This window comes from Aspergillus costaricaensis, assembly GCF_003184835.1.
Source record: "Aspergillus costaricaensis CBS 115574 unplaced genomic scaffold BO79scaffold_21, whole genome shotgun sequence".
In the NCBI taxonomy this organism is placed as follows: domain Eukaryota; kingdom Fungi; phylum Ascomycota; class Eurotiomycetes; order Eurotiales; family Aspergillaceae; genus Aspergillus; species Aspergillus costaricensis.
The window spans coordinates 475,011-500,691 of record NW_020291821.1 but is presented as its reverse complement, the minus strand read 5'-3'; the positions used below and the strand labels follow the sequence as shown (position 1 = coordinate 500,691).

The 25,681-nt window shown below is 50.2% G+C and overlaps 6 protein-coding genes across 6 annotated transcripts; 4 read left to right on the top strand and 2 right to left on the bottom strand.

The window, feature by feature from the left end:
- Positions 1-153: 153 nt before the first annotated feature.
- BO79DRAFT_246333 (EXPERA domain-containing protein) lies at positions 154-1,341 on the top strand (the record flags this gene model as incomplete). Its single annotated transcript, XM_025685556.1, has 4 exons — positions 154-629; positions 710-873; positions 959-1,193; positions 1,259-1,341. The coding sequence occupies exons 1-4, from the start codon at positions 413-415 to the stop codon at positions 1,339-1,341; spliced, it is 699 nt and encodes a 232-aa protein (XP_025538276.1). The 5' UTR covers positions 154-412.
- A 1,192-nt stretch (positions 1,342-2,533) lies between these two features.
- BO79DRAFT_246332 (uncharacterized protein) lies at positions 2,534-8,312 on the top strand (the record flags this gene model as incomplete). The annotated part of the gene is made up of 3 exons (XM_025685555.1): positions 2,534-2,578; positions 2,751-2,777; positions 2,901-8,312. The coding sequence occupies 3 exons, from the start codon at positions 2,534-2,536 to the stop codon at positions 8,151-8,153; spliced, it is 5,325 nt and encodes a 1,774-aa protein (XP_025538275.1). The 3' UTR covers positions 8,154-8,312.
- A 515-nt stretch (positions 8,313-8,827) lies between these two features.
- BO79DRAFT_269303 (DEAD/DEAH box helicase) lies at positions 8,828-11,991 on the bottom strand (the record flags this gene model as incomplete). The annotated part of the gene is made up of 3 exons (XM_025687184.1): positions 8,828-11,542; positions 11,611-11,900; positions 11,974-11,991. 3 exons carry the CDS (start codon positions 11,989-11,991, stop codon positions 8,848-8,850), a joined length of 3,003 nt encoding a protein of 1,000 aa, XP_025538274.1. The 3' UTR covers positions 8,828-8,847.
- Positions 11,992-12,171: 180 nt separating this feature from the next.
- BO79DRAFT_246330 (putative choline transport protein) lies at positions 12,172-14,615 on the bottom strand. The gene is made up of 5 exons (XM_025685554.1): positions 13,951-14,615; positions 13,835-13,881; positions 13,698-13,777; positions 13,147-13,639; positions 12,172-13,095 (listed from the first exon to the last, which is right to left on the bottom strand). The coding sequence occupies exons 1-5, from the start codon at positions 14,131-14,133 to the stop codon at positions 12,339-12,341; spliced, it is 1,560 nt and encodes a 519-aa protein (XP_025538273.1). The 5' UTR covers positions 14,134-14,615; the 3' UTR covers positions 12,172-12,338.
- Positions 14,616-18,988: 4,373 nt separating this feature from the next.
- Positions 18,989-20,810, top strand: BO79DRAFT_246329 (uncharacterized protein). Its single transcript, XM_025685553.1, has 4 exons — positions 18,989-19,164; positions 19,247-19,528; positions 19,584-19,717; positions 19,778-20,810. Exons 1-4 carry the CDS (start codon positions 19,073-19,075, stop codon positions 20,443-20,445), a joined length of 1,176 nt encoding a protein of 391 aa, XP_025538272.1. The 5' UTR covers positions 18,989-19,072; the 3' UTR covers positions 20,446-20,810.
- Positions 20,811-23,758: 2,948 nt separating this feature from the next.
- Positions 23,759-25,680, top strand: BO79DRAFT_197538 (polysaccharide deacetylase family protein; the record flags this gene model as incomplete). The annotated part of the gene is made up of 3 exons (XM_025681277.1): positions 23,759-23,852; positions 24,044-25,135; positions 25,226-25,680. The coding sequence occupies 3 exons, from the start codon at positions 23,759-23,761 to the stop codon at positions 25,678-25,680; spliced, it is 1,641 nt and encodes a 546-aa protein (XP_025538271.1).
- Between the last annotated feature and the right edge of the window lies 1 nt (position 25,681).

The following is a 25,681-nucleotide window of genomic DNA, read 5'->3' as shown; positions in this document are numbered from 1 at the left end:
ACCTTTGGGGGGGCAAGAGTTGCGGAGAAGCTGTCGTTGCCTGAGGACGTCAATCCCGCTAGCTCCATCAGGTTAGTCCCGTGCGGATCAGCTGAATGAGTTGCAATTGCTATTCAACAGCTGCTCCATCATGATATCCAGTTGTTCACAGAAAGAGAGCAAAAGGAGACGATTTGAAAAGGAATTCAGCCAGGGGTACTCGCTTGACAACATTGGCTCCCCAGTCCAGTCACTTGGGTAGGTCTGGTTATTTACTGTACTCTCTTTACCGAATTGGGAAAAACCAATTGAGCATCCCACTATACTTTACTCCGACCGACTACTGGAGCCATACATAAGTGAGAGAAACCTCTTCCTGTTCGAGCCTCTGTCAATTCCAACCATCGATCGCTCAATCCAAGGACTCAACACAATGACTACCATGGACTCCAAGGCTCTACCCCATCCCTACTACCCCCTCAATGCTCAAATCCATGGTTATGCTCCGAACGAGGCTTCCTTACTCAGTATCCTCAGTACTGCTAGCGTGGGCGCGGCAGCTTTACTGGGAATCATTTTCACCCTGACCAGTAGACTCCGACCAACGCTAAAGAATGCCGACCGTCTTGCTGTTCTGTGGTTTGCCCTCTGTAAGTCGAACTCCTTAGTTACGTACTGCTCCAACAGCGAGACAACAATTCTCGATGCTAATTGCAGTGTGAACTCCCAGCGGGTACGATTCACTGCTTCTTCGAGGGTTATTTTATGATCAACCATGCTCGTATGGCATCCGCGCAGGACTTTTTCGGTCAGCTATGGAAGGAATATGCTCTGTCGGATTCGCGATACATGACCTCAGATACCCTTGTCTTATGTATGGAGACTATCACGGTCGTAGGTGCACCCGTGGCTGCAGGGACCCCTGCTCGTTGTCCTCCTTAGCTCCGTCTGCGACACCGTTGCTAAAATACTGGAATAGCTTCTTTGGGGCCCGCTCTGTTATTTGGTCGCATACTTGACCCTTTCTCAGCATCCTCTGCGCCATCCATTGCAGATCATCGTGTGCATGAGCCACCTCTATGGCGATGCTCTGTACTATGCGACCAGCTTGTTCGATCACTACGTTCATGACCGACCGTACTGCCGCCCGGAGCCTTACTACTTTTGGGTGTACTATTTCCTCATGAATTTCATCTGGATTGTGGTTCCATTCTGTACGTTCCAGTCTCACGGCTCCCTTGCTTGTTTACCACTCGTTTAGAGCTGACGATGGACCTAGACTATCTTTACCAGAGTATCCGGACAATAACAGAGGCTCTTAGAGCCGTGGAAAATACTTCCAAACAGCGCAAGGACCGATAGAGAGACGTACAGTGAGAGATGATGTCACCCGTGTTATAAACGGAACAGCATCTAGATGAGGGGTAGTGCTGGCTAACGCAGACCAAGGGCCTTGACCTTTCCCTGACCATGCATGCGTTTAATCTCAGAGGGCATTCCCGCATGAGATGATCTTCGCTTCGGCCGGAACAGCTCTCTCTTGTCGAGTCTCCAATCAACAGCACCCGAGTGGGAAAAAGCAATCCGCATAGCCCAGTGCATGACAACGCACTCGAATTATCAATAAACCAGGTAGAATACTTTTCCCTTTCTAGCCCACTCTGTGACGCGTAGCCCCCGGTGGATCGGTTTAGGCATTCCTGCTCTTCCGGCAAACAGAAGGTATAGCTCCGAAAAACACGTTAATCACACCGGAATGATCGTCTTACGGCTACTGTTCCGCGGTGCAATATGACTGCTCTATTTATCGGATTTCAAACGGAAAGAGATGAGAAACTTTCAAACGACCACGACATTGGGCGGCCAGGGTGGTGACAGGGTGCGAGGCATGGGATGCAGAGGCCGCAAAGTCAGGTGGGGATTGAGGGCCCATGTGCATCTCATCAGCCAGCAGCTATGACCATGACCGTGCAGGGTAAGCTGGAGTAAAGAAAAGAAGAAGAAGGGAAGGGATGGATAGATAAATAGGGGGGGGCATTTCCCTACAAGTCTGGAATCTTGGACGGATGTACCTGATCCATTCGATTCCACTTGAGAGAGAAAGGGAGGGTCGAACCACCGGTCGCGGAATGAATAATTGAGCTCTGAACGGTCGAGCCCAAGAGCAGCAGCAAATCATCATTTCTGGCGGAATGCGGTTGGCTGGTGCAAACTAAACTTGGGCGCCAGATCTGTGACGAACGGGGCATTCTGGCCATGGAATTGGTTGGGGCCCAGTGAGTGGCGCAGAGTTCAAGCTGGTTTCCCGGGCAGCCTTTCTGCCAAACCCAGAAGAGGGCCGAAAGTGTGTCCTTGTCCGTCTGTTGTCCGTCCCGCAGTTCCAGCGAAGTATAGGGACCACCAGAACCAGACACAATTGGATCAACACACTGGTGTGTTGTGTTGTTATTGTTGTGCATCCAGGCTGGCCTTGTGGATTATTGTTCTTGAAAGAGCCTCTTCAAACTCTCGGAAATGAATGAGGGCCTCTGGAGACATCCAAATTAGCAACTGAATGTCCCCCGCGCCAGCTACTCGACCCTCTAAACCAGCGCCGTCCGTGTGTACTAGACTAGTGAAGCTGCGCTGCCTACGTCCGGTCTCCATTCTGCACTTGACCGCCTATTCTCGCTCAATTCCTTGCTTGTTCTTGACTTTCGCGTTGCATATTCTGTCTTGAAATTCGTATTTTGCTTTTGTGGTGTCCCAATTAATTGCTCTCTCCCCAGCAGAACCGCTACCTTGTGGTTGTTACCAGGGTATGTGCTGTCGGTGCCTCGACCTCGAGTGAGCTTCCCCTCCCATAAACAAACAACTGGTGACGTCGGTGGGTGGATTCTCCTATCTTTCTTTGTTCACACTACCCTACAAAAAAATGTCAGCTCTGCGATCGCATCTATCCGCTGATTCCGTCTGACATCTCGATCAACCTCCGCGACCTCAATTTCACTGCTAATGCCTGGTTCCGGTCGCAGATTTCCATGCCGACTCCTGCCAACCCGCAGCGCCCCTCCAACCGTGGGGGAGGCACCAGAACATCCCCGACCAAGAAACCGCTCGACATTGGAGTACCCCTAGGCATTTACGATACGAATTCAGTGCGAGCAAAGGTTCGCAAGTGGCAGCAACAGGGGGGCGGGGTAATCACTGCCAATGATGGGGTTTGCTACGACGACGACGAGGAGAATTCAACAGCCGATACCAACTCCAAAATTGTCGAAGATAAGGGTTCCGGTAGTTCCAATGGCTCTGGAACGAGGAAACGCAGCAAAAGCACACCTCGCAAACGAGTCATTAGTGATGAGCATTGGAAGCTGAACCGAACCCCTACCCAGACGCCTTCTTCCAGGCTCCCTCCGCCAAAACGCATTGCCGAGTATACCACAAATGACCGTCTACGTTCTCCGCAGGGTGACGAGGCGGAAGGTGCGCGGGAGGATACAATATTGCCCTCTCCGTCCCGCAACAAGGAAAGGGGCAGGGCTGCTATAGCATCCGACCTCGCGACAAGAGAACGGAGAAAATCGAGGGCATCTCGAGATGTCGATATAATACCCGAGGACAAGGCCGAGGAGGAGAGTGCGTCTCACAATGGTTCTTCCAAGTCCTTTTCGCGACCTCCAACCGCCGACAAAACCCATGTACGTGCACGGTCGGAGCTGTCGCAGAGTGCAAAGACAAGGGACGGAGGACTGTACGAGGACTCCGAGTGGGCGACAAGCGAGGCCGACTTCTCAGAACTCTCCAGGCGACGTGCGCGAGGTCCAAATGCAGTACCCCGGGGTGCTGCACCTAGAGGCCGGGGAACGGTGAAGCCCCCAAAAGCCGGCATATTCTCCCATATGCTCGATGAATCAAAGAGGATGTTCGCTAAACCAGAACCTCCGAAACCCAACCGAGGCGCTAAAATAGAGGCATGGCTTTCTGAAACGCCCGACCCGTTCGTGGAGGACATGGAGCCCGATGTCGAGATACCCGCGCCATTAAACACTAAAACCGGCAAGAAGAAGGATCCCGTGAAACAAGAGGATGTGCCGAAGGACAAGAGCGATACCGAGCCTCCCCTTGCGAGCGACATATCGAAGAAGGCTGCTCCGCCAGCGCAGAGGAAAGATGGCCCGACTACAAGCGAACAATCAAAGACAGCAGAACAGAAAGCAGAGCCCAAGAAGGACAGCGCTACTTCGGACAAACACAAGGCACCTACAGAACGTGAGGAGAAACCGCGGTCATCAGGCGCCGATAAGCTACCCGTTGGCAAACGACCCCGTGCCAACAACGATAATGCATCAGAGACTGAGTCCCAACAGTTGTCAGAGGGTTCCGAAGTGTCTGCGAATAACGCACCGGTGCCCCTTGGTCGTCGAAAGCCATTTCCCACGACAGGGGCCCATCCCCTCTCAACAATCGGATCTGTTGAATCTATGAGCACAACGAAGAATGCTACAGGATCAGGACAAGATGCCGCATCGGAAAAACGGGAGGCAGAGTCCACCCAGGCAAAGCTCGACGAGGAGGAGAAAAGGGACCAATTCGACCCCAACTCACTTCCTGCAATCTCCTCCCAGTTAAAGAGGCGCCTCACTACTCATGATGATTTGATATCAGTCCTCTCTGCTCCAAGTGGCCGGAGTAGAAGCCTTCGATCTGCCAGGAGTCTGAAAACGAAGAGTCGCATCACTACAGAAAACATTCCTGACCTTCTTAAGGAGTTGGCTGCTGACGAGGTAAAATACATGCGTGAGCTTAAGACCCTGGTCGGTGGTGTTATTCCAGTCCTCTTGACATGTGTGCTATCAAAATCTGATTCTGCTATTGCGGCTGGACTCTTTCGACCTTCTGCCGATCCGAAGGATGAGGTGAATTTCAGCAAGCCCATAGTGGACATGGGAGTTGCTATTGAGCGACTGAAAACGCTTCACAAGCGCATTCCGCAGGATGATGTGGAAGCTCTACTTACCTGGGCGAACGGGGCACAGAGAGTGTATCGTGAATACCTGAAGGCTTGGAGACTGGGGTTCAAAGACGTCATTGTCAACCTCGCGCCTCTTGAAGAAGGTGAGGCAGGCGACAATACCGACACAAAGAGTCTGGATGAGGGCATGGCAAGGGATGAGAACGGCGATGTGGTGGATAGTGATGGTGAGAAGGTTGACGTGGCTTACCTTCTGAAGCGACCTCTCGTACGCCTGAAGTATCTCGCAAAGACCTTCAAAGGAATCAAGACCATTCAGCCATCTCACAAGGCCGAGGATGTTGCTGCGGTGTATCAGAGCCTTGTGACAGACGCCCGCCGCCGGGCGCGCGAAGAGAGAGCAAGGCTTGAGGATGAATCTGCTGCCAATGTTGACGCTACGCGTGCCAGAGATCCTGCGACCTTGGGTGCACTTCCTGGAGTTACTGTTGACAGAAGCCGAAGAGTCCGGGCCCGCGATTTCTTCAATCTTTCCTTGTACCACACAAGTGGCCAGATCATTGACTGCCGCGCAGAGCTCCTCTTGAGAGACGGGGCCGCTGGGAATAAGGCAGGCGGAGATCTACTAATCTGCGAAATCGATCATACAGATCGTTGGTTGCTATTCCCTCCTATCGAGGTTGGCCGTGTCTCTGCTCGCAACGGCGACGTGAAGGGCGAGATCGTGGTCATGCTACGCAGTGGCCCGAACCATACCAAATCCTGGCAAGAACTGCTGGTGCTTCAAATTGATGAAGAGGATATTGGATTTGAATGGGTTCAGATGCTGGGCTCGAATCCTCTCCCACCGGCTATCTGTAGAACCCAGAGCTTCATTGACAGGACCAAGCGCCAACGAGCTAAAACTATATCCTCAGCCAACGAAGCCTCTCAGGCACAAAAAGCCCCACCAAGTCCTTCAAATGTCAACGTTCCTATCGGAGAGAAGCCTACTTCTCGTACCTTGCGTCGATCCTTGACCCCTAAGGATCATCTTTCGGATCCAAGTACCGTGAGCTCCTGGATCAGTGAGGCCCGTACTTCACTGCAAAGTGCAGTAACTCCAGAATCGGACTATGGTATTGGTGACGAGTTCTCGATCAAGTCCCCGCCTCCGCAATCTATCTTGCATGCCAGGGAACCCCGAAAAAGCTTCACGGCCGATGACAGACCTTCCCCCGGCCTCAAACGGTCAAAGGCCAAGAGGGTCAACAGAAATGGAGAGATCATTCCTTCTAGCCCTACCACACCAACAGACCCAAGCTTGGATCGGGGAGCCCATCCAGTCCACGAGGAAGCCAAACGTTCAGAAGAGAAGAAACCCAAGCAGCAGCAGCAGAACCCGAAAACTCCAACGAAGAGTACCCCTGAAAAGAGTTCTCCCCGAGTGTCTTCCGTGCCGTCAATGGATCTTCCTCTGATTCCGAAACTCAGAAAGGGCAGCAGTCAGACATACATTTCGGACTCTTTGGCGTCCACCGAGGACGATGATTTCCCTCCTGTGGAATATGATGACATCCCCGAAACTCCTAGCAAGGACAAAACTCATTCTCGCAAGCATTCGGAATCGGACCAGGTTGACGAAGATGAGTCCCCTCCACCTCCGCCGACTCATTCTCGCTCACCGAGTTCCATTGGCTCCAGCCTGCCAAACACCCCTGTGCTTAGCCCTAGTGGTGTGCGGACTAGACGCCGTGGCTCCTCGCCTCTAAAGCATGAATATGAACCGTCTACTGCTTCGGATTCGTACTCAGATTCTGATACATCGACTGTGCGTCGGTATGAAGTGCATTCGGGCTCCGAGTATTCGGACACGGACAGCTCAGATGAGTCAGGGGATGAGCACGCATCACTGCCACCGTTTGAAGCTCCTACCAAGCCAAAAGCCCAGGCTCCAGAAGCCACGTCTGCTAGTAGCTCTCTGTCACTGTCCAACTCGGCCTCTCAGGGCGGATATAGATCCGTGCCTTCGCAACCAAGCAAGTCGTCTACAGTGGTTGCATCGGTCTTCGCCTGGTCGGAGAAGGGCTCATGGGATAGCATCTTCCCCGATGATTGCAAGGTCATAGTCAGTCCTGGGCTCATAGAAGCATATGACGTGGGTAATGCACCAGCCGGAATGGAGGAAGATGACAGCGACACAAAGAAAGCACGCCCACTGATTGCCCTTGAGCTCACACCCCTTGTGCCCATCCGTCGCGGCACAGCCATTGACATAAGTATTCGCTCCCCTCCGACCAAACGCTCCAAGATCAACTGGAGTAACAACATCATGTTTCGATCTCGAAACGCCGACGAGTGCGAATTCCTATACGGCCTCATCAACCAAGCGCGCATCAATAACCCAACCTACATAGCCCTACAGAATGCCCGAGGGCCTTACGCAGAGCAGCCAGCGCCCGTGGAATCGCCAACGAAGAATGGTGGGTTGTTCGGCTGGCCACGACGCAGGCGAAGCTACCGTGCATCTATTTCCCCACGGTCGGTTGCCGACAACTCTGAGAGTAGCGTAGGAACTATGAGCAGTGCATTCTCAGCACTGAAGCGGTTCGGAGGGGGAAGCAAGATGTTTAACATCTCTCGTTCCTCGCTCACCTCTCGCGATGGGCAGAATGAAGACAGCTTGTACTCAAGCTCCATTGGTTCCGGATCGAATGCCTCTCCCTCATCCGGCATTGGTCGTATTGCAGCCGCCATCAAAGGTAGTGATGGTATCGGTCTGTCTAACGCTAAGATCCGACTTTACTTGCGTGAAACTCAATCCAAGTGGCGCGATATGGGTGCTGCAAGACTAACGATTATGCCTGCGCCCTCAGCACCTCGTGCTTCCGATACGGCCAGCGGGCGCGGAGATGCCAGCAGCGTTGCAGAAGGAGCCGAAGATACTTCCCCAGCATCTGGATCCGTTTCTCCCCGACGCGGAGCGGAGCCCGAGAAACGCATTCTCGTCCGAGGCAAGACTCGCGGCGAGGTCCTCCTGGACGTCTGCCTAGGCGAAAGCTCTTTCGAGCGAGTTGCTCGAACCGGTATCGCCGTGTCCGTATGGGAAGAAAACGAAGGCGGAACCATGCCCAAGAAGGGCGGTGTTACCGTCGGTAGCTCTAAGATCTATATGATCCAAATGAAGAGTGAAGCTGAAGCAGCATACACCTTCGGACTTGTCGGAAAGTCCAAATACTAAACTGATGTCTTCGTCAGGACATGATATCTAACCCTGGATACTCTTTCTAACCTTCTTTCTCAACTTTTCGAACATGTCCCCTCGTTCGTGCATTTGACTTTTAGCGATGTTCCTATATCTTACTGCAGGTGTTATTCTTATTGTTTCATGTGCATATTCATACCCCCTCTTGCTGATGTTTATTTCTTTCATTACTTTTCCTTTTTATCTTCCATATTTCCTTCATTTCCCTTATTTGCCCTCTTGCAAGCCCTTCCCCCTTTCACGATTTTTTAGATGCCCACGTGTATATGAACCGGAAGACGAACTGCGAATGTGCGATGCAAATCTTAGAGTCTGATGAAATACTACATCGAACTTAACATCCATTGAACTATTACTTAAGTCACATTAATGTTTCCTTACTCTTACTATACCTTTTCAAGTCTCACTGATTCATTCCTCCTCACTGCTCAACTTCAAGCCGGCACTGTAATAACATAGTATCTCTTAATCCCGTTATTATATTACTACACTTAGACTCTGTATACCCGTGCAAATAGAAGTCCCAATTGCATGCTTCTATATACACAATACACTAAGATCCACTTAACCCATGCATGCATCTATTCGTATAACTATACTATATGTATGTCGGTATGTATGCGCTTCTATGTGTATACGTGCCTGTGTACGTAGGAAGTCGATATATGATTCAATCCGAATCCGGAATAACCACAACCGAAGAAGACGCCAAAGACCCGTCCTTGCCATCTTCTTTCGTCTTAGGCTCAGGCTCAGGCTCAGGCTCTGCTGCTGCTATGCTCGCCTTTTTAAAGACATATCCGATTCTATTACTGTCCTCGTCTTTGAGCAAAGAAAGAAGCACATCGTCGTCGATGGTTGATTCGACTTGTTCGGCGGTATCTGTAACCGTGGCAGTGAGATGGACGGGGTCGATGTGACAGTATTGTGATAGGGATTGCTGGATTCGGTTCTTTTGTTGGTTCGTGGGTTCGATGTTGTTGTCGTCTTCAGCTTCGTCTTCATCGTCATCCTCATTTTTGGTCCCCCCGGCCCTCGACCTGCGAGTTGTGGGTCGGGATCTGAATCTGGATCGGATTAGACGCTCTTGCTTCTCCATGTCTACTTGAGAGGCTTTGATGAGGGTAGGTAGATCGGGAAAGTCTTCGAGGGAGCTTGGGGATGAGTTGTCGTCTTCCTCGTCCTCGTTCTCAGTCGTTGTTGGTGAGACAATTTGCCCATTACCGCCACAGTCACAGCCTAATAGTTCATGTGTTTGGCACTTGCTTTCTTCGTCCAGGCGGAACAGGTCTTTGAGCTCGTCCCGCGAAAACTGGGCCACGCTGTCCCTCTTCTCCATGACGCTGTCGGCGAGCCCAATTTTGGTTACTTGACGCTGCCAGATCTTCTCTTCGAGGCTGCCCTTGAGGAGGATGCGGTATATTCGGCAGTGGCGCTTCTGGCCATCACGATGAATACGTGCCATGGCTTGGATATCAGTGGCGGGATTCCAGTCCACATCGAACAAGACGAGTCGGCTGGCACCTATGAGGTTGAGCCCGGTACCTCCAGCTTTTGCGGACAGGAGGAAGGCGAAGCAGAGATTCGGTGGGAGGCGGTTGAAGTCCTCCACTAGTAATTGTCGTTTCTGTGCGGGGGTGGAGCCATCCAGGCGGAGAAAGGGGAGGGAGAGAGATGTAAGTAGGTTTGCTAGTAGGTTCAAGGTAGAAGTGTAGTTGGAGACAAGGACTATTTTCTCCGAGGTCTTTGTGCGTAGACCATCGAGTAGCTGATCCAGGACACGGAGTTTGGCACTTGATGAAGGGGTGAAGTGGCGCAGGAGGTTCGGTGGTAAAGAAGATAAGAGAGCGGCGATGGTCTCGCTGGGCTTCTCATTCACGTCTCTGGGCGTAAGCAGAGATGGACTATTGCAGAGCTTTTTGAGGATAGTAATAAGTTGGAGAGCACTCTCCGAGTTTCCGAGGGCGCTTTGAAAAACTGGGGAGGCGAGGACGTTCTGGTATATGGTCGCTTGCGTGCGCGTCGCCTTGCAAAATAGCACATACTCTGTCTTCGGAGGGAGATATTTAGCCAGTATATCGGCTGTTCTTCGCAGCATGAATTTGGAGGTAAGCTCTCGTAGCTCCTCATTCCTCGCCTCTCCCTTCTCTATGTCCTTTCTAGTCGCCTCGGGCTGCCGGCTCTTGACGATCGGACCCTCGAATTCCCTAACAAACGACTTGAAAGTTCCCAAGACGCCGGGATTTACAAGATCTACCGCGGCAAAGAACTCCTTCAAATCGTTCTGAATGGGTGTACCGGATAAAATGATCCGCTTTGTCGCATTCAGGGACTGGATAGCTTGGCCACTCTTGTTCTGAAGCGTCTTCAGTCTGTGACCTTCATCGGCAACAATGATGTCGACCCCGTTGCTGTTGGCTATACCTTCTTGCACCGATCTAAGCTTCTCATATCCCACAATCATCACACTGTAAGCCCTTCCTCTCGTAAAATCAGTGAGTCGTTTCCTCTTATCATCGAAGACAAAAACTCCAATTCGTTCATTTCCAAGCCACTTGCGAAATTCCTTCCTCCAATTATTGATTAGAGTGACCGGACAAACAATAAGAGCTTTCTTAACAACCGGGGGACTATCGTATACTGGGTTCTGTTTCAGAAGAGTCCACAAGAGGGTTATGGTTTGCAAGGTCTTGCCCAATCCCATGTCATCTGCTAGAATAGCCCCTTCACCGTTGAAGGACCTCATTCCCATAACACATTCATACAAGAACTGAACACCCTCGCGTTGATGAGGTCGCAAATGTTTAGCCAGAAACGGATCAACAACAACATCAACAATCTGTTTCCCCTTTGGCACCGAATCCGGTCGCTTCATGACCAGCGCTCCAGGCTGACTAGGATCATGGCGTGGAACGGGCTTCTCCAACGGCGTGGGTGGCAAAACAGTGCTGTCCAACAACGGCCTTTTGTACGTGCCAGTGACTGTTCCTTTCCTCGAAGCAGGGTTGGCGAGCGTTGGTACATTAGGCTTTGCAGGTTGACTCTTAGCAACAGTCGTCAAAGCAGAAGTACCAGTACTGCTTCGAACAGGAACGAACGCTTTGGTAGGTGGTGTTGTCGGAGGTGGAACTTTCTTCGTTTGCAGATACTGACGACCAGACAAGTACTCTTTCTTTGACATTTCCGAATCTATCTCCACTTCTTTGCCTCCGATCGATAGCATTACACCAGGTTCGAGGCGGGAGCCATACATCACCCGTCCCATGTCTCTTCCGGAAACATCCTGCAAGTAGGCGTAGCCTTCGCGTATCGTCAGGACCCCGTCGCCGTCCCACGTCTTATTTTTCTTCGTAGTGACTTTGCGCCTTCACAGCTCGTTAGCCTTGATAGCTATCATCTTATCACCGAATATAACAGGATAGACTGCACGTACCATAGGACATTGAAATACCTATTTCCAGAGACATCACCAGGGCTTCCTGATTCCGCTGAGGGTTCCACATCCTTCCTGGGTTGAGTTACAGGCTTTACCGGTCGTTCAGAGGCCGGAGTGGTGTTCTCAACATCTGCCGGATATTCTGGCTGTAAACGCGGCTTCTTAGCTGGAGGGCCGTCAGCCTCGGAAGTTTCAGTTGGCACAGCTGGTCTCGAAACAGTAGGCTGAAGGGGCTTCCTCATCGAAGGAGGCTTAAATGGCTTAAAAACCATCACGATTGATGGTTCCTGATGCTTTCTGCTGGACAGTTGCACCGTGGAGTTGATGAGTCTTTTCTGCTGCACGCGACAGCCTCGAGACGCGCGGGTGTCGCGACATCACGTGATGATACAGTGCTTATTGCCTTTTCCGGCAGTAAGGCATGCGGTGCCTTGTGGAGTCTATATGTTATAGCATCTACACTGTCTACATTGGATTCAGTCTTTTATGGAAGCTTTGGAAAGCTTCTCACATAATCATTGGTTTTTGAGCACGATGATTTTCCTCCTACGGAGGTCAACGCATTGCATTCGAACCGAATCAGTGTCAAGATTATATACAGCTCATAAATATTATTCTAGATATATTTGCGTCAGATAGAGCACAGCACTTAGTGATAAGCCAGCAACATTGCTCGGACTTATGCGCCTTATGTTCAAAAGCCAAAACATTCTATCTAATAACGCTTAGTCCGCGTCAGCCACAATCACCTTGTCGGTCATAGGAATAGACTTGGGCCCCTCATAGGTGTTCATGCGGAAAAGCCACCAGATAGACACGAAGATCGTCAAGCCTCCAGTCATCAGACTGGCGTAGTTCATCGAAGCGGCATCGGTGGGCAGGGCGTAAGGGAAACAGAAAATTACAACGAAGGCGAGAATGTAGATGCATGCCAAGAGGTTGACAAGATATCCAATACGGCCCATCCAGAAATGACCAGGTGCGAACGAGGACCGGCGAGTAAGCATATGCGGAAAGATGGCGGCGAAGTACGAGAGACTGGACAGCTGCACGAAGCAGCCAACGAAAGCGTTAAAGGCAGTGGTGGATCCGACGTAGATGCAAGCAAGAATAGTAACAATGCCACCGCATACCAGGGTGGCATTGAAGGGGTTGTGCATCCGCGTGTTGATATGTCCGAGCCAGCGAGAGAAAGGAGTTGCTCCGTCACGAGAGATAGTCCACAAGGTGCGACCAGCAGTGATGTAGCAACCAGCGCAAGTGATGACTGTGGGTATGAAAGCCACGATAAGCAGACCGATTGCACCGCCCCGGGATCCTGTTGCTTGACGGTAAATCTCGGCAAGGGGGAATCCGTAGACGCTATTGATGACTGCGTCGAGATCGGTGATTGAATAGAAAATGGCCATCATGTAGAAGATACCGGTGATAAAGCCGACGCCCATCTGAGCCAGAACAGCTTTGGGAATGTTACGGCTTGGCCTGTTCATCATTAGTATACCAAAGATATTATCGTCATGATGGGAAAGTTACTTGGGAATTTCCTCCGCGAGGTGTGACGAGCAATCAGGAGTGCCCACACTGTATGCACCATTGAGCATACCGGCAACAAAAACGAAGCCCTGGCTAGAATAACCGGTGTCGTTTTCCCAACTACTCCAGACATCCTTGCTTGTGGCATAGCCTGAGCCCTTAACATGGGGCATGACCGCACACACGATGATGGTGATTAACACACCAGCCAAGATGAAGAACATGCCAAGATTGCCAATATGCGGGAGGAACCGGTTCATGAAAAGGACGATGCAGCAGCAAAGCCACGTGCAGATGATGAAGCTGACAAAGATATGCCATGCCTGAGGGACGAAGCCAGGATGCATGAGGGCATACATAGAGACAGTTTGCTGCCCTAGGATAGCGGACATGGAGGCAGCACCGAGAATCCAGGCAAGGGAGTTCCAAAAGCCAGCGAAGAAACCGCAAACACGACCGTATCTTCCCGCTGTGATTGAAGCCCAGTGATAGACTGGTAGTTCTGTCAGCAACCTAACAAAGTCATGATCAGTGTTTGTAGAAGCGCATACCTCCACTAGCAGAAGGCATTCCAGATGCCAGTTCAGCAATCGATGCTGCAACAAGCCAGTAGCAAACTGAAACAGCAATACTAGAATCACGATTAGTGACGGCTTGGGCCTTCTTCTAGGGTTGAGTGGCGTCATACAATTCGTAAATCACACCTGATGGTCCTCCATTGCTCAGTGCAGTTGTCTAAGAAGATACTGTCAGTTCATTTACGCTACCATAAGTATGAAAAGCGACGAGGCTAGCTTAGCATACCACACTGCCACCTTGAGCAATCCATGTATTTCCAGTCGTAACAGCGACAGCGCAAATACTCAGTAGACTGAAGTTCCGTTCGACTTCCTGACGATGACCTGAGGCGTTGACCACTTCAATCGAAGTCGAATCATCCCCAGCCTCGGCTGTTCCCACTTTCTCTACTTCCTTCTCGGCGGCCATCTCGAGGGACGGGGCGTATACGCAGAAGATTGTAACTGGATCTGGAGACGAAGAGACGAGACGGCAAGACGTATATGTCGATAGAGGCGTACAAATGAGAGGTTGTTTCCGAATTAATCAGCGAAAGACTGCTCTTGTGCTTGAGGTAAACGAATCCAGGCGACGGAAGCAATAGTGTATAGAGATCGACGAAGGAATGACTGAAGTTTGCGGGTATGGAATTAAATGGCAGCCTCGAATAATCAATTCAGGAGAACGTAGGCCCAGACATTGCTCCTTCGATGACCGTATGACCGTGAAGAAAAGTGAGTATGAAGATCAGGGAAGTGAGCAGCACTGGGATGAGTCCCAGTTTATAGTCGATTGGGGAAAGACAGGCAGGACCCAGGCAGGGCACCCTCCTCTCTCTCACTATACAGCAGGGAGTAGACAGTATGAGACCGACCTCAAGACCCGGTGGTTCTCCAACTGGTGGAGCATTTTTGGAACCCTCAGAGGGAAACAGTCCAATCATTGCCTGAAGAGACTGGCTGGTGGTGGCCAATCTGGACGGGAGCGGGTCGGGAAGGGCTTCTGACTGGCTCCCGCTGGTCACTAAGAGCAGCAGCACGCGGAGAGACACCATTCCCAAAGGGGGAGCTGTAGCAGATATACCTTCATCTGCAATCCACTGATCCCCTCGTGGTTGAGGTTGATTTTAGGTGTGCGATCATAATTTGGATGGAATGGAGTCCGGATGGCAGGTGAACAGGTCTTTTCCCCACAATGGGGTATCCGACTTCATCTGTGCTTCTTAGAGGTCTTGGAGTTGGAGATCATGTACATTGATATATGTATAGTACTGAAGACAGCAGGTGGGTGTATCTGAGTGACAGTCGAGTGTATTGTAACTAAGAGAGGTGGATGATTTCACAGCGAAGTTCAGGCATATTGGGTGGTGGAACAGAATGCCTTATCTACTACTCATGGTTGTTCACTTAAGTCTAATAAGGAGCCCTGATAAGATACAACGACTAGAACATTTCGATCTTGATAAACGCCTCCAGACTGCTTCTGCTCCTTGTGACATATTGATATCTCTTATCTATCTATATACGGTCAAATATAGTCGGAAAATTCTGCAGCGGTACCTTCGGGGGTATTCTTCATTGTAAGGTTCCTCGATGTGGAAGTAACTCACTCATAGCCCCGTCTGCTTAATGCCACTGAGAAAACCCCCATGTAACCACAGCCTGCTGTTGCCAAGCCCTGAAGAGTGGAGACCCTCCGATTGTGGAAATCGCGCCACGAATCCATCCGACCGTGGCCTTGACTTTCTTTGTTCTCTGTTAGACTAACCAAACAATGCCACTGACTTTTACATTCCCATTATCCATGGTGATTATTCACAAGTTATGATATGGTTACAAACGTGAGATAGTAGTTCTCAGTATATTAGCTGATGACGCTGAAACTCCCATAGGGCCGGGGTTTTGACCTTGAACGTTCTAGTGTGCCGAAAGAAGTCCACGCTATACTAGTAAGCCTGGCGCAGCGCTTACACTGGGGATGTTCGTTCGGCTCGGCCGGAGGTAGGACGTGGGTGCTTAGTGGACAGGGGGGAATTCAGCTACCACAGAACTAGGCCTTCAGCTTGGGTTGTATTTTCCGAAGGGTCTGGCCAACTCTTTATTTAAAATCCAGTATCATAGCGTAGCATGAATGAATCAATGGCTTGGAAGAACGGACAGCGACATACTTCCGTCCCGTTTTTAATTTATTAGCGCAATTACTGTCTAGAACGATCAAAAGGGCATTAAACATCATGAGAACCCGTTTCTTCCAGAACCGAAGCTGATCTCTCCTAGAAACAATAAGCTGTCTCACTTCGCACCTTAGCGTTCAGATAGTCTTCTCACTCAATATAGATTGAAGGATCTCTTGCAAAACGAAACCCCATCTACCATCTACTCGGAGAAACACCGGCAGTATCCCTAGCCCTTCATCAACGGCCCCTAATTAATAGCGTAGAAATGATGCGAAACGGCCCTTTTCTTGGGTTAATAGTTCACCCAAAACAATGGTAGTGATGGCGTAGCTGCAGCGGGATAGAATCCCGCTGTTCCAGAACACGGACCATACTCTTTGATGACGGTGGATTTGTCTAATGAAACCACACTATACAATCAAGTTTTGTTAATAATCCTCCGACTAAAACTGAGCCTAGTTGAGATCCTTCACCCTGACTGGCGTAACACCCCCAAAGTTTAATATAGCACATCCCTGCTAGTTAAGAATCGTCTAGGTTCACCGATCTGGTAATCGATCGTGTCCATCGCCTTGATTGGATCGAAGGATTCAGTCTAAACACCACCCTGCAGCCCAAGCCGGTGGTGATGTCGCATATAGGCATGGTTTGTCTGAAACTAGGTTGCCTTCCTTCGGGGCTTCCGAGGGCTGCTACATTTATTGTTAGAGCATATTGAGGCCATTCACGGGCAGGTTCCGAAAGTATAGGGGGAATTCTGAACGGATACGAGGGGTGTATTGATAGAATGAATTGGGAGTAGCCATATTGCATACTATACTGAGCTGAAGTTTAATCTTTAGGGGGTTCCTTGGGTTGTGGTGTCACTATCCGAGTTTCAGAGGGATCTAGATGGGTAGACTAGATAGAAAGTAAGCCTGCAGCACGCAGCGCGGGGTACCTTGCAGGGTGGGATGACCTGCGAATGCATAATATTCTTGATATACACGGTGTAAATTTTCGCATATATATTGTGCACCAACAAAGTAGTAGGATCATGCCATACAATAGAGCGAACTCAAAAGATTCAGGGACGCTTGGATCGTCCAGATGGTTACTGAAAGTACTAACAGACCCCTGACTAAGGTAGCATTGATTAGCTCGAGGCAGCAGCAGCAGCAGCAGCAGCAGCAGCAACAACTCAAACGACAAGCTCCCAGTGTAACACCTAATTGCGTACCACTCCTCGGTTAATCCACCACGAGATGGTGTCGCTTGCATCCAACGTTAATAGCCCTGGTTTTCCCGAGGCTAGCCCGATCCTGCCGGGTCCATGATGCAGCTAAAGCCGCAGATGTTGACGTAGAAAACACAAATAATTCGCCGCAGAGATTATTCGTGAGTGGCTAAATGAAAAATTAATTAAGAAAATACGGCTCAACCCACCAGCCAGTGGTTTGAGATTTATGAATGGGCATAACCGATCGCCTACTCCACGGGGGAGATGGGATGGGCCCATGGCCCTATGACACCCTGGCGGGTTAAAGGAGGATCTGCTCGAGATCGGCTCACACGACCCAGGCAGCAGGATGAAAATTTCTACTTTTCTACATGACGAACTGTAGTACCACAAATTGAAATAGTTGTACTCTGTAGGAGGGGCCGAGCCTTCTCTTTTCCCTCATAGGCTTCAGCTAACTGAATGCTTAAATTCTTTCCCCGGCATGGAACCGTCCCTTCCGTCTTGGTATGTGCAAAGAGCCAAGAGAGCTGGCCGGCTGGCAATATCGAAGCACAGGCTCGCTGTCTTTGCTGACTGGCTGAATTGTGGAGGAAGGGGGGTGAGGGGGGCACATTTAAGTTCACGGCTAAGTGGGCCCTTGATCCAAATTAAGTTGCCACTAGCGGGAGCCCACCAGCAGAAAATCAAATAAATACACGCAGGCTGGTGGGTGACACAACTGTATTGTGCCCGTTTGGTGGAGTATTGGTCTTTGTGAATTAAATTGCACGTTCTTTGGTAGTCTAGTACTTTAGGCGTGGTCAACGGTATAATTAGTTTCGCTCAAATTTCCCCCGTTTCCTGTCGCACTTGATATCGGGTGGGTTATGTCCACGAGCGAGTATATTGTGCTAAATTCATACTTCATAATACCTAAACACCTATCAGCATACACACAGAGGTTCAAAGGAGTCGCACAGTATACGTATGCAGCAGTGGAAGTGGGGTTCGATGGTCGATCGCTCCATTTCGTACCTGCGAACAATTGCTCCATGATTCAGGCGGCAAAAGATGCCCCTCATATTGGCCACTCCTCACCGTCTGTGCAGTTATTTCGGCTGTGGCTACTAAACAGTCGGCTAGGAGTTGGGAAAAAAAAAAAAGAAAATAATTACATCCTCGTGAGAATAGTAGTACTAGTACTGTCACTCCAATGATACCTTCTCTCCCCCGAAAGGAAGCAACAATGCTTGGTAAGGCCCAGGTACCGGACGAATGGGAATGGATGGAAGTCGGCAAGTGTCCATGGTATACTTTTGGCCAGCTCGAATTCAATATTCCTACTTCCTAGCAAGGAACCTTGGATCCCCACGTTAATCCCTGCTAGTTTGGCGTCGTGGAGACAACCCATCCAGAGGCAAGCAGTAAGCAGTACTAGTAGTAGCCTACTACTGTACACAGTAGTAGTGGAAGTAGTGGGAGTCTAGCTAGAAGAAGCCCCGCAGCCGACTTGGGCCACTACGGATCCGCCTGTCTGATTTACTTTACTTCCATTCGGGCACTGTCCGTTCTAACCCTGAAGGTGTTGCTGCTGTGCCCCATGCGCTGCTTTCTGTCCTCAGAGGGTGTTAACTCTTTGGTACTAGTCTGGTTGATAAACCCGGCCCCGGCTCGAGTCCATACTATTCGCCCATCCACCGATGCACACGCATCGTCAAGGATCGTTCCTGGATTCTTTCATCTACTCTACCCTGTCTCCCCTATCGCTACTATGTGGACAGGTTATACCTAAATCTGGATCGCTGATTGATTGACTCGGACACATCATCCCTCGGCCAATGTGCCGGCCCTAGAACCTTATTATTGCAATATGTGCGTGAATCCTTTTATATCGGCCCATGTCCCTTTTGGCCCCTGCATATGTACCCCCTCCCTCAGGTGATTTCAATTGACCGGCCTTATCGCATTCCTCTAGGCTGCACTCAAGTGAGATGGCGAGCCTAGACTCCGCCTTTGCGACAAGCTTCGCAAAAGAGACATGGGCCCTATACAGCGTGGGAGTATTGGGGGCCATACTACGATTGTGAGCTCCCTTGACCCAGAGAGATCTTCTGCGGATGATCGTGCATCTAAGTCTTTCTTACTGACTGCCTCCCTTTGTATAGCGTAGCACGAATACGTCGATTAGGTTACCAGAACCTTCAAGCAGATGATTACTTGATGCTATTCGCAGTCGTCTGGTATACCCTATTATGTGTCGCCCTCAATCAAGTCGCCTCTGGAGGCGGATCAAACCTGATGGACGAGAATGATATAAAGCACTTAACGCCTGCCATCAAGGCGGATCGTGTCAGGGGAAGCAAATGGGTCTTTGTATCGGAGCATTCCTTCCTCCTTGCTATCTATGCCATGAAGGCATGCATGTTGGTTATATATGCCCGCATCACGTATGATTCTCTACCTAGCAAGCACTACTTTCCAGTCTAACATTATTCTTACCAGCGAAGGATTACGCCAACGAAAATGGGTGACTTATCTCGCTGTCTATGTCGCCATTGGCTTCGTTGGCAATGAATTGTCTTTGTTCCTAATTTGCCGGCCTTTATCGAATTACTGGGCCGTGCCTACACCCTACGGTCAGTCGAAGAGATAAACCCCGCGAGATATATTTGCCAAGTCACTAATTGCCATACAAGACCAATGCTCGACATATCAGTACTATGAAATTGTTCAAGGATGTCTATCAATATCTGCGGACGTCTTCATGCTTATCATTGGCCTCCCACTTATGGTTCAAGTTCGAGTGCCTCTTAAGCAGAAGTTGATTCTCTTGATTCTATTCGGCATGGGAATCTTCGTCATTGTCGCAGCCCTCCTGAACAAACTCTATTGTCTCGTTCCTTCTCTCATCTCTTATGTTTACATGAACTGGTATTTCCGGGAAGCAACAGTAGCTATCCTGGTCACCAACCTACCCCTTGTTTGGTCTCTCCTTCGCGATGTGTTCCCCGCGCTCAAGAGTTGGACCGGAGGGTCACGACGAGGAACCACCGAACGGTATCGGACTGGTCCCTGGACAAGTAAGGGATCTGCATTTCGTCACTACGGTCCCCACAGTCAATTGCAATCTGGCGAATACAGCATGCACAACTACAACCAAAGCACCGTTGTTGCGCCCCAGAAAACTATTTCGGAAGTCAGCCTGGAGCCGAGCGAAGATCGCGAGCCCAGCGAGGACGGCTCCGAACGGGCCCTCAGAATCCGACAGGATGTGACGGTGACGGTGGAGCGTGAGACACGACCACCTGAGTATTGGGAGTCCAAGAAGGCCCAAACTTCAGAAGGCCGACTCCCAGAACCATGAAGGACACGATTGTTTCATGATACTTACTTCCTTTCTCCGTGAATTCATTTTCTCAACGCTTGTATAGAAACCTTTTTTTTCCTTTTTCTCTATTTGGACAACACTCTCTTGATCAACTTTCTTTCCTTTCACGGCACCTCAGGTCCCGCTAGCGGACTGATCTGATAACGGTGTCCGCTTGACTATTGTACATAACTTGCTCGGCACCCCATCGCTTAACGTCCATATTTCCACTGATCATCGGCATGTGGGGGACCAAGATGCCGAGAAGGCATCCACTACGACTATGGTTCGGAAGATAGAGGGAGGGATGTTTGGCGCTTAGCGACGAGGATAGACAAAAACTTATTGTGATATAGTAATAGATAGACAATGGACTATACGTTCATGTAAACCGGTTCCAATTTCAGGCCGCGTTTGGCAAATGTTTTCCAGAAGATCATCGTCTTCCCTGGGACTCATCCGTAGCCTGCCGACCCGTGACCTGATCGTCCCGTGACAGGCCACTTCGGGGTTTACGTGCGAGTTACCGTAATATATGCTTCCTTTGGCGGACTTGCTATGTAATAATGGAAATCCTATAACAAAAATCACCTGTCTCCTCTCCTCCCCAATGATGTGCCTGATTATCTTTCAGTTTCCAGTCCCTCTCTCTCTCTCTCTCTCTCCTCTCTGGCGATCATCATGCTGGCTTCTGCATCTCCAAACTTCAAAGGTGCTCTCCATTGAGACTATGACGTCTGGTACGGGGGCTGGTTTGACCGCATCCATTCCATGGTCTCACTAAGACTGGTTATCAGGCGATACTGCATCTAGTAAAAGATCAGGTATCACTCGTCTACGCTTCTCTTTTTGACAACTGTGAACTTTAACATTGGTGTCCGTGCCAAGAGCAGACAGAGGCTGGCTGACAGGAACTTAGTTCACGCTCTGAAGTTAAAGAACTCCTACGGCCAAAGGGCAGGTGCCGTCCGAAGCAGCCGGGGCCTGATAAACTTCGTGCTGACTTGGTCTGCTACTAGGTAGTAACCTTAACTTCTACCGCGGCCGCTTTGGCAAGACTCGGAACCCACTATCTTCCGCAACACTCACCAGCCATCATAATCATCAGTCATCCAACCATAATATGTACCAACAATCATCAAAGAGCGTCTCGGTCGGGTAGGTATATTCTTTGCTCAGATTGGCTGTACCCAAACACCTATCTGCGCGACTATTTGGCATGTGGTCCATGGGACCACTCCCCATCCCCCACCCAGCAGCAACCATTTTAGGGAATGATCTTAAGTTTAGATTCCCCGATGCCGAACTTCATCATTCGGCCCACGGGTCCGTTCAGCGTGGACGGAAATAACTTGCTCAAGTGCGTACGCCGTACGGAAGGCATGCTTTGCGCTGTAAGGTACAGCGACAGTAGCCGCAGCCGACTACCCCAGTGATCGACATTCGCACCACTGGCCAGCATCTCCAAGCCTGAGCCCAGTGGCACAAATCGCGAGCGCAGCGGGATTTGGAGAACAATAAATCCCGTCATTCGCAGGGTTAGAATTGCAGTGTGGCGCTGGTTTGCCACTATACTACAGACTACACACTCGGTCTTTTCAGGTCGAAGTGAGACTAAGATTGTCCCTCAAAACAACACCGTTGTCTCGCTTTTCCTCTTTTTTAGGTATACAGAAGCAACTAGGCAAGGATGTGCCAGATCTCGTCTCAGTTTCGGTGACAGCAGAATAGCAGATTGGTGTGGACCGCTTACGCCCGTGCCTTACCTCTCAAAGTCTGCCGTTCGCACTATTGAAATGTCTCCCGGGCTTGACTATAGTTGATCAAATGTCACTTTCGCCCATTTGTCTCATAGACTTTCGGAGTACCAGACTTTCACTTGGGAAAGAGGGGCCACCGCTAAAGGAGAAAATTACGCACTAGAATGAGCAGTCTTGTCCCGCTAAGCGTTCGGTCCTAAGATAGTTTCTTATCCGAAAGCTTATAGATTCTCAGCATCTTGCGACAGTTCATGCAACATGCCAGCACGGTCTTTAATGTTCTGCTGCCTTTGCAAATTACTGAGCACCCTGCATTATGGGTGATGCTACGGTCCCAATAATACAGCTGTGCCTGGGACATTCAATATACACACTATCTTTCATAACACATGGGGTTTCAGCGTCTGGTCGCACAAGCCCACACCTACTCATATAGCATTTGAGTCTGTGTGGTAAATCTTAATTGAAATATTACACCACGCGAGACCGCAGATTCGCGGTACAACCTCTGCAGTTCGTCTTTGTACGGGGACTGCAGATCCACGTGGCTTTAGTTCAACGCATGCTGATCACCTCGGTGCGAACTGCTGAATCCCTCACTGACTGATTTAGCGTATGTTGAAGGGAAAGATGACGAGTCCTCTTGTTAGCTTCATGATCTCAGTGATTTGAGTCAGTCGATTAGCGTTCCTTCAGAATCATTCTGTGTTAGAGGATGCTTCGTCCGAGACATGGGAGACGCCGCTGAACTTTGTTCACGGATTTGAACAATTCCGACCACTGCACCCCGAATTTCTCCCGTGGACAACATGGCGGAGAGCAACCGTGCTGAAAGTGGACTTGATTACTCTAACTGGTACCAACTCCTTATCCTAAAGCGAATGAAGCCTAGAGCGCTTTTCAGGAGCAGACGCCGTTTTCTTGGTGTGGATTGGTCTAATCTACTGTCGTGATAGCAGTGTGCACTAACCAGCGTGCTGTGCAAAATTCTGCCATCCGTCGACTTTCGAGGCCCAACCACTAATCAAGCACAATATATTGCACAGTACCAGCGCCACTGGATTGGGGTCTAGAAGGAATCATGTGTTGGGCGCCGATACCAAGGAGACGCATGTTATCAGCATTGGCAGCATTCCTATTAGTGATGCTGTGTTGTCATGTACTTACCTTGTCCCGATTCGGCATGACTGGCACGTGATGTGGGGCTGCCTCTTCCCCTCCGGCTTCATCTATACGCTTCCTTTGCATGCCGATTGACAATTCCTTTACAGCTTAGCGTTGAGTTGACCTCATCCAGAATCAAGAAGGATCGATTCTGGTTGCATTGAAGGAAGCGGACCGTTCGACATTCTGCATGCGGCATAACTTCTCCCTTGTAAGCACTTGTACTCTTAGTCGCTACTACCTTATCCCTGCAAACAGTATGCCCGGATCTGTAGACTAACCGGGTGGTATAGCTTACGAGCTACTGAAGGCGGACTGAGTCTCTAGTTAAAAGAGATACACTGAAAACTCTATCAGAATAAATTCCAAGGACCATCAGGCTTACCATGCCTCCATCATTTCTAGGCCTTGAGGGCCTTCACGTCTTCGTCGCTGGTGCCGCAGGAGATATCGGTAGGCGAGCGGTGCAGGAATTCCTAGGTATGTTGCTTACATACTCTGTCTGCGCTAGCTGGAGGCAAGCCCCAAGCGTGTCTTAGCCTACCATCTTTTTGTAGTTGATGACCGTAGTGACAGCCACCAGCTGTTGCTGAACTATTCTATATGTCACATTCCGCCTTTATGTGCCTTGTGTTCTGCATGAGACAGCTCAATACTAACCACATTCACAGACCAAGGATGCAAAGTCACGGCGTTTGATCTGCATGATGTGAAAATCCCCGAAACAAACAGAAACGATGTGCATCCTAGACTTCACGTCCTCAAGGGCGATGATACAAATGAAGGCTCCATTCAATCATGCATTTCCCAAGCCAGCCAACGCCTTGGCCCCATCAATGTCCTCGTTGTCAATTCCATAACCACTGGACAAGGAAATGACCTCCCCATATGGGATCTTCCACTAGACCACTGGGAGAGAACGTCCCGTGCCAATGTACGGGGAACCTTCCTCACGATCAAGCACTTCTTGCGAGCTGCTCAAACAGCCCAGCAGTCTGCCGGCAAACAGCTAGAAAATCTTGCTATTGTTGTGGCAGGAGGCGAGACACCTGGACAGGCCAAGTTGTACACTGAGTTGGCCCAGAGGGTGAAGAACGATATAGTCCGTCTCAACAGTCAGGCGAGGATCAACATCATTACCCCAGTTGAACCCGCAGCAGGGAAGCAAACAGACTCAATCCCCCGAACTATAGCATTCCTAGCCTCCCACCGCGCGGCCGGACACCTTACAGGCCAATGCCTCAACCTGAATAACAACACGCAAAACGAATCTACCTCAACCAGCCTTACCCCGTCCATCCCCAGATCCCTCACCAGAGTCAGCAAAAAAATCCGCGTCGCCATAAGCATCGACCTAGACGCCGTCTCCGGCTGGCTCGGCACCGGCAAAAGCCCAGACAACATCCTAGCCGACTACTCAGCGGGCTTCTTCGGCGCGAGAGTCGGCGTTCCACGTCTCCTGAACATGCTCAAGAAGCTCGATCTCGCAGACCGCTGCACGTGGTTTGTCCCGGGCCACTCTGCCGAAAGCTTCCCGGACGAAGTACAACAAGTAGTCGACTCTGGCTGCGAGATAGCACTGCACGGCTACGCCCACGAAGGCGCCTACCAAATGACGCCGGAACAAGAGCGCGACGTCCTAGTCAAGTGCATCGACATTGCCAAGAAACTCACGGGAAAGGAACCAGTTGGCTATCGAGCTCCGTTGTACCAGCTCCGTGAATCAACCCTAGATCTATTGGAAGAATTCGGCTTCGAATATGGTATATTCCCCAACTCTCCTTGACCTTCCCTTCCACTCCATGCCCATATACCACACAACGACCTACATAACTAACGATACCAATAACCAGACTCCTCCATTACCGAGCACGACAGCTACCCCATCTTCGCCCCTCGCCGCCCAGCCATCGAACCCATCGATTTTTCCAAGCCCGCCTCCAGCTGGATGAAACCCCTCCCAGCTTCCTCAGACCGGCGCCCTCTCGTTTGTGTCCCTTGCAACTGGTACATGGAAGACATGACGCCGATGCAGTTTCTTCCTCATGCACCGAACTCACACGGCTACACGGACGCGCGGGTCATGGAGAACATGTGGAAAGATCGGTTCCTGTGGATTAGAGAGAACGAGGAGGAGCCGCTGTTCCCTATTCTTATGCATCCGGATACAAGTGGCATGGTGCATGTGATCGGGATGCAGGAACGGTTTTTGAATTGGTTGAAGAGCTGGGGGGATGAGGTGGAGTTTTGTCAAACGGTGGAGGTGGCCAAGTGGTTTAGGGAGAAGGAGATGGGGAAATCTGCGTAGG

Bases quoted from the DNA above. Each gene is read 5' to 3' on its own strand.
- BO79DRAFT_246330 (XM_025685554.1), bottom strand. From the start codon at position 14,133: ATGGCCGCCGAGAAGGAAGTAGAGAAAGTGGGAACAGCCGAGGCTGGG. The intron at 13,640-13,697 runs GTATGCGCTTCT...CAGAACTACCAG, and splicing joins AATGCCTTCTGCTAGTGGAG to TCTATCACTGGGCTTCAATC. The intron at 13,096-13,146 runs GTAACTTTCCCA...AATGATGAACAG, and splicing joins CTCGCGGAGGAAATTCCCAA to GCCAAGCCGTAACATTCCCA.
- BO79DRAFT_246329 (XM_025685553.1), top strand. From the start codon at position 19,073: ATGGCGAGCCTAGACTCCGCCTTTGCGACAAGCTTCGCAAAAGAGACA. The intron at 19,165-19,246 runs GTGAGCTCCCTT...CCCTTTGTATAG, and splicing joins TTGGGGGCCATACTACGATT to CGTAGCACGAATACGTCGAT. The intron at 19,529-19,583 runs GTATGATTCTCT...TATTCTTACCAG, and splicing joins GTTATATATGCCCGCATCAC to CGAAGGATTACGCCAACGAA.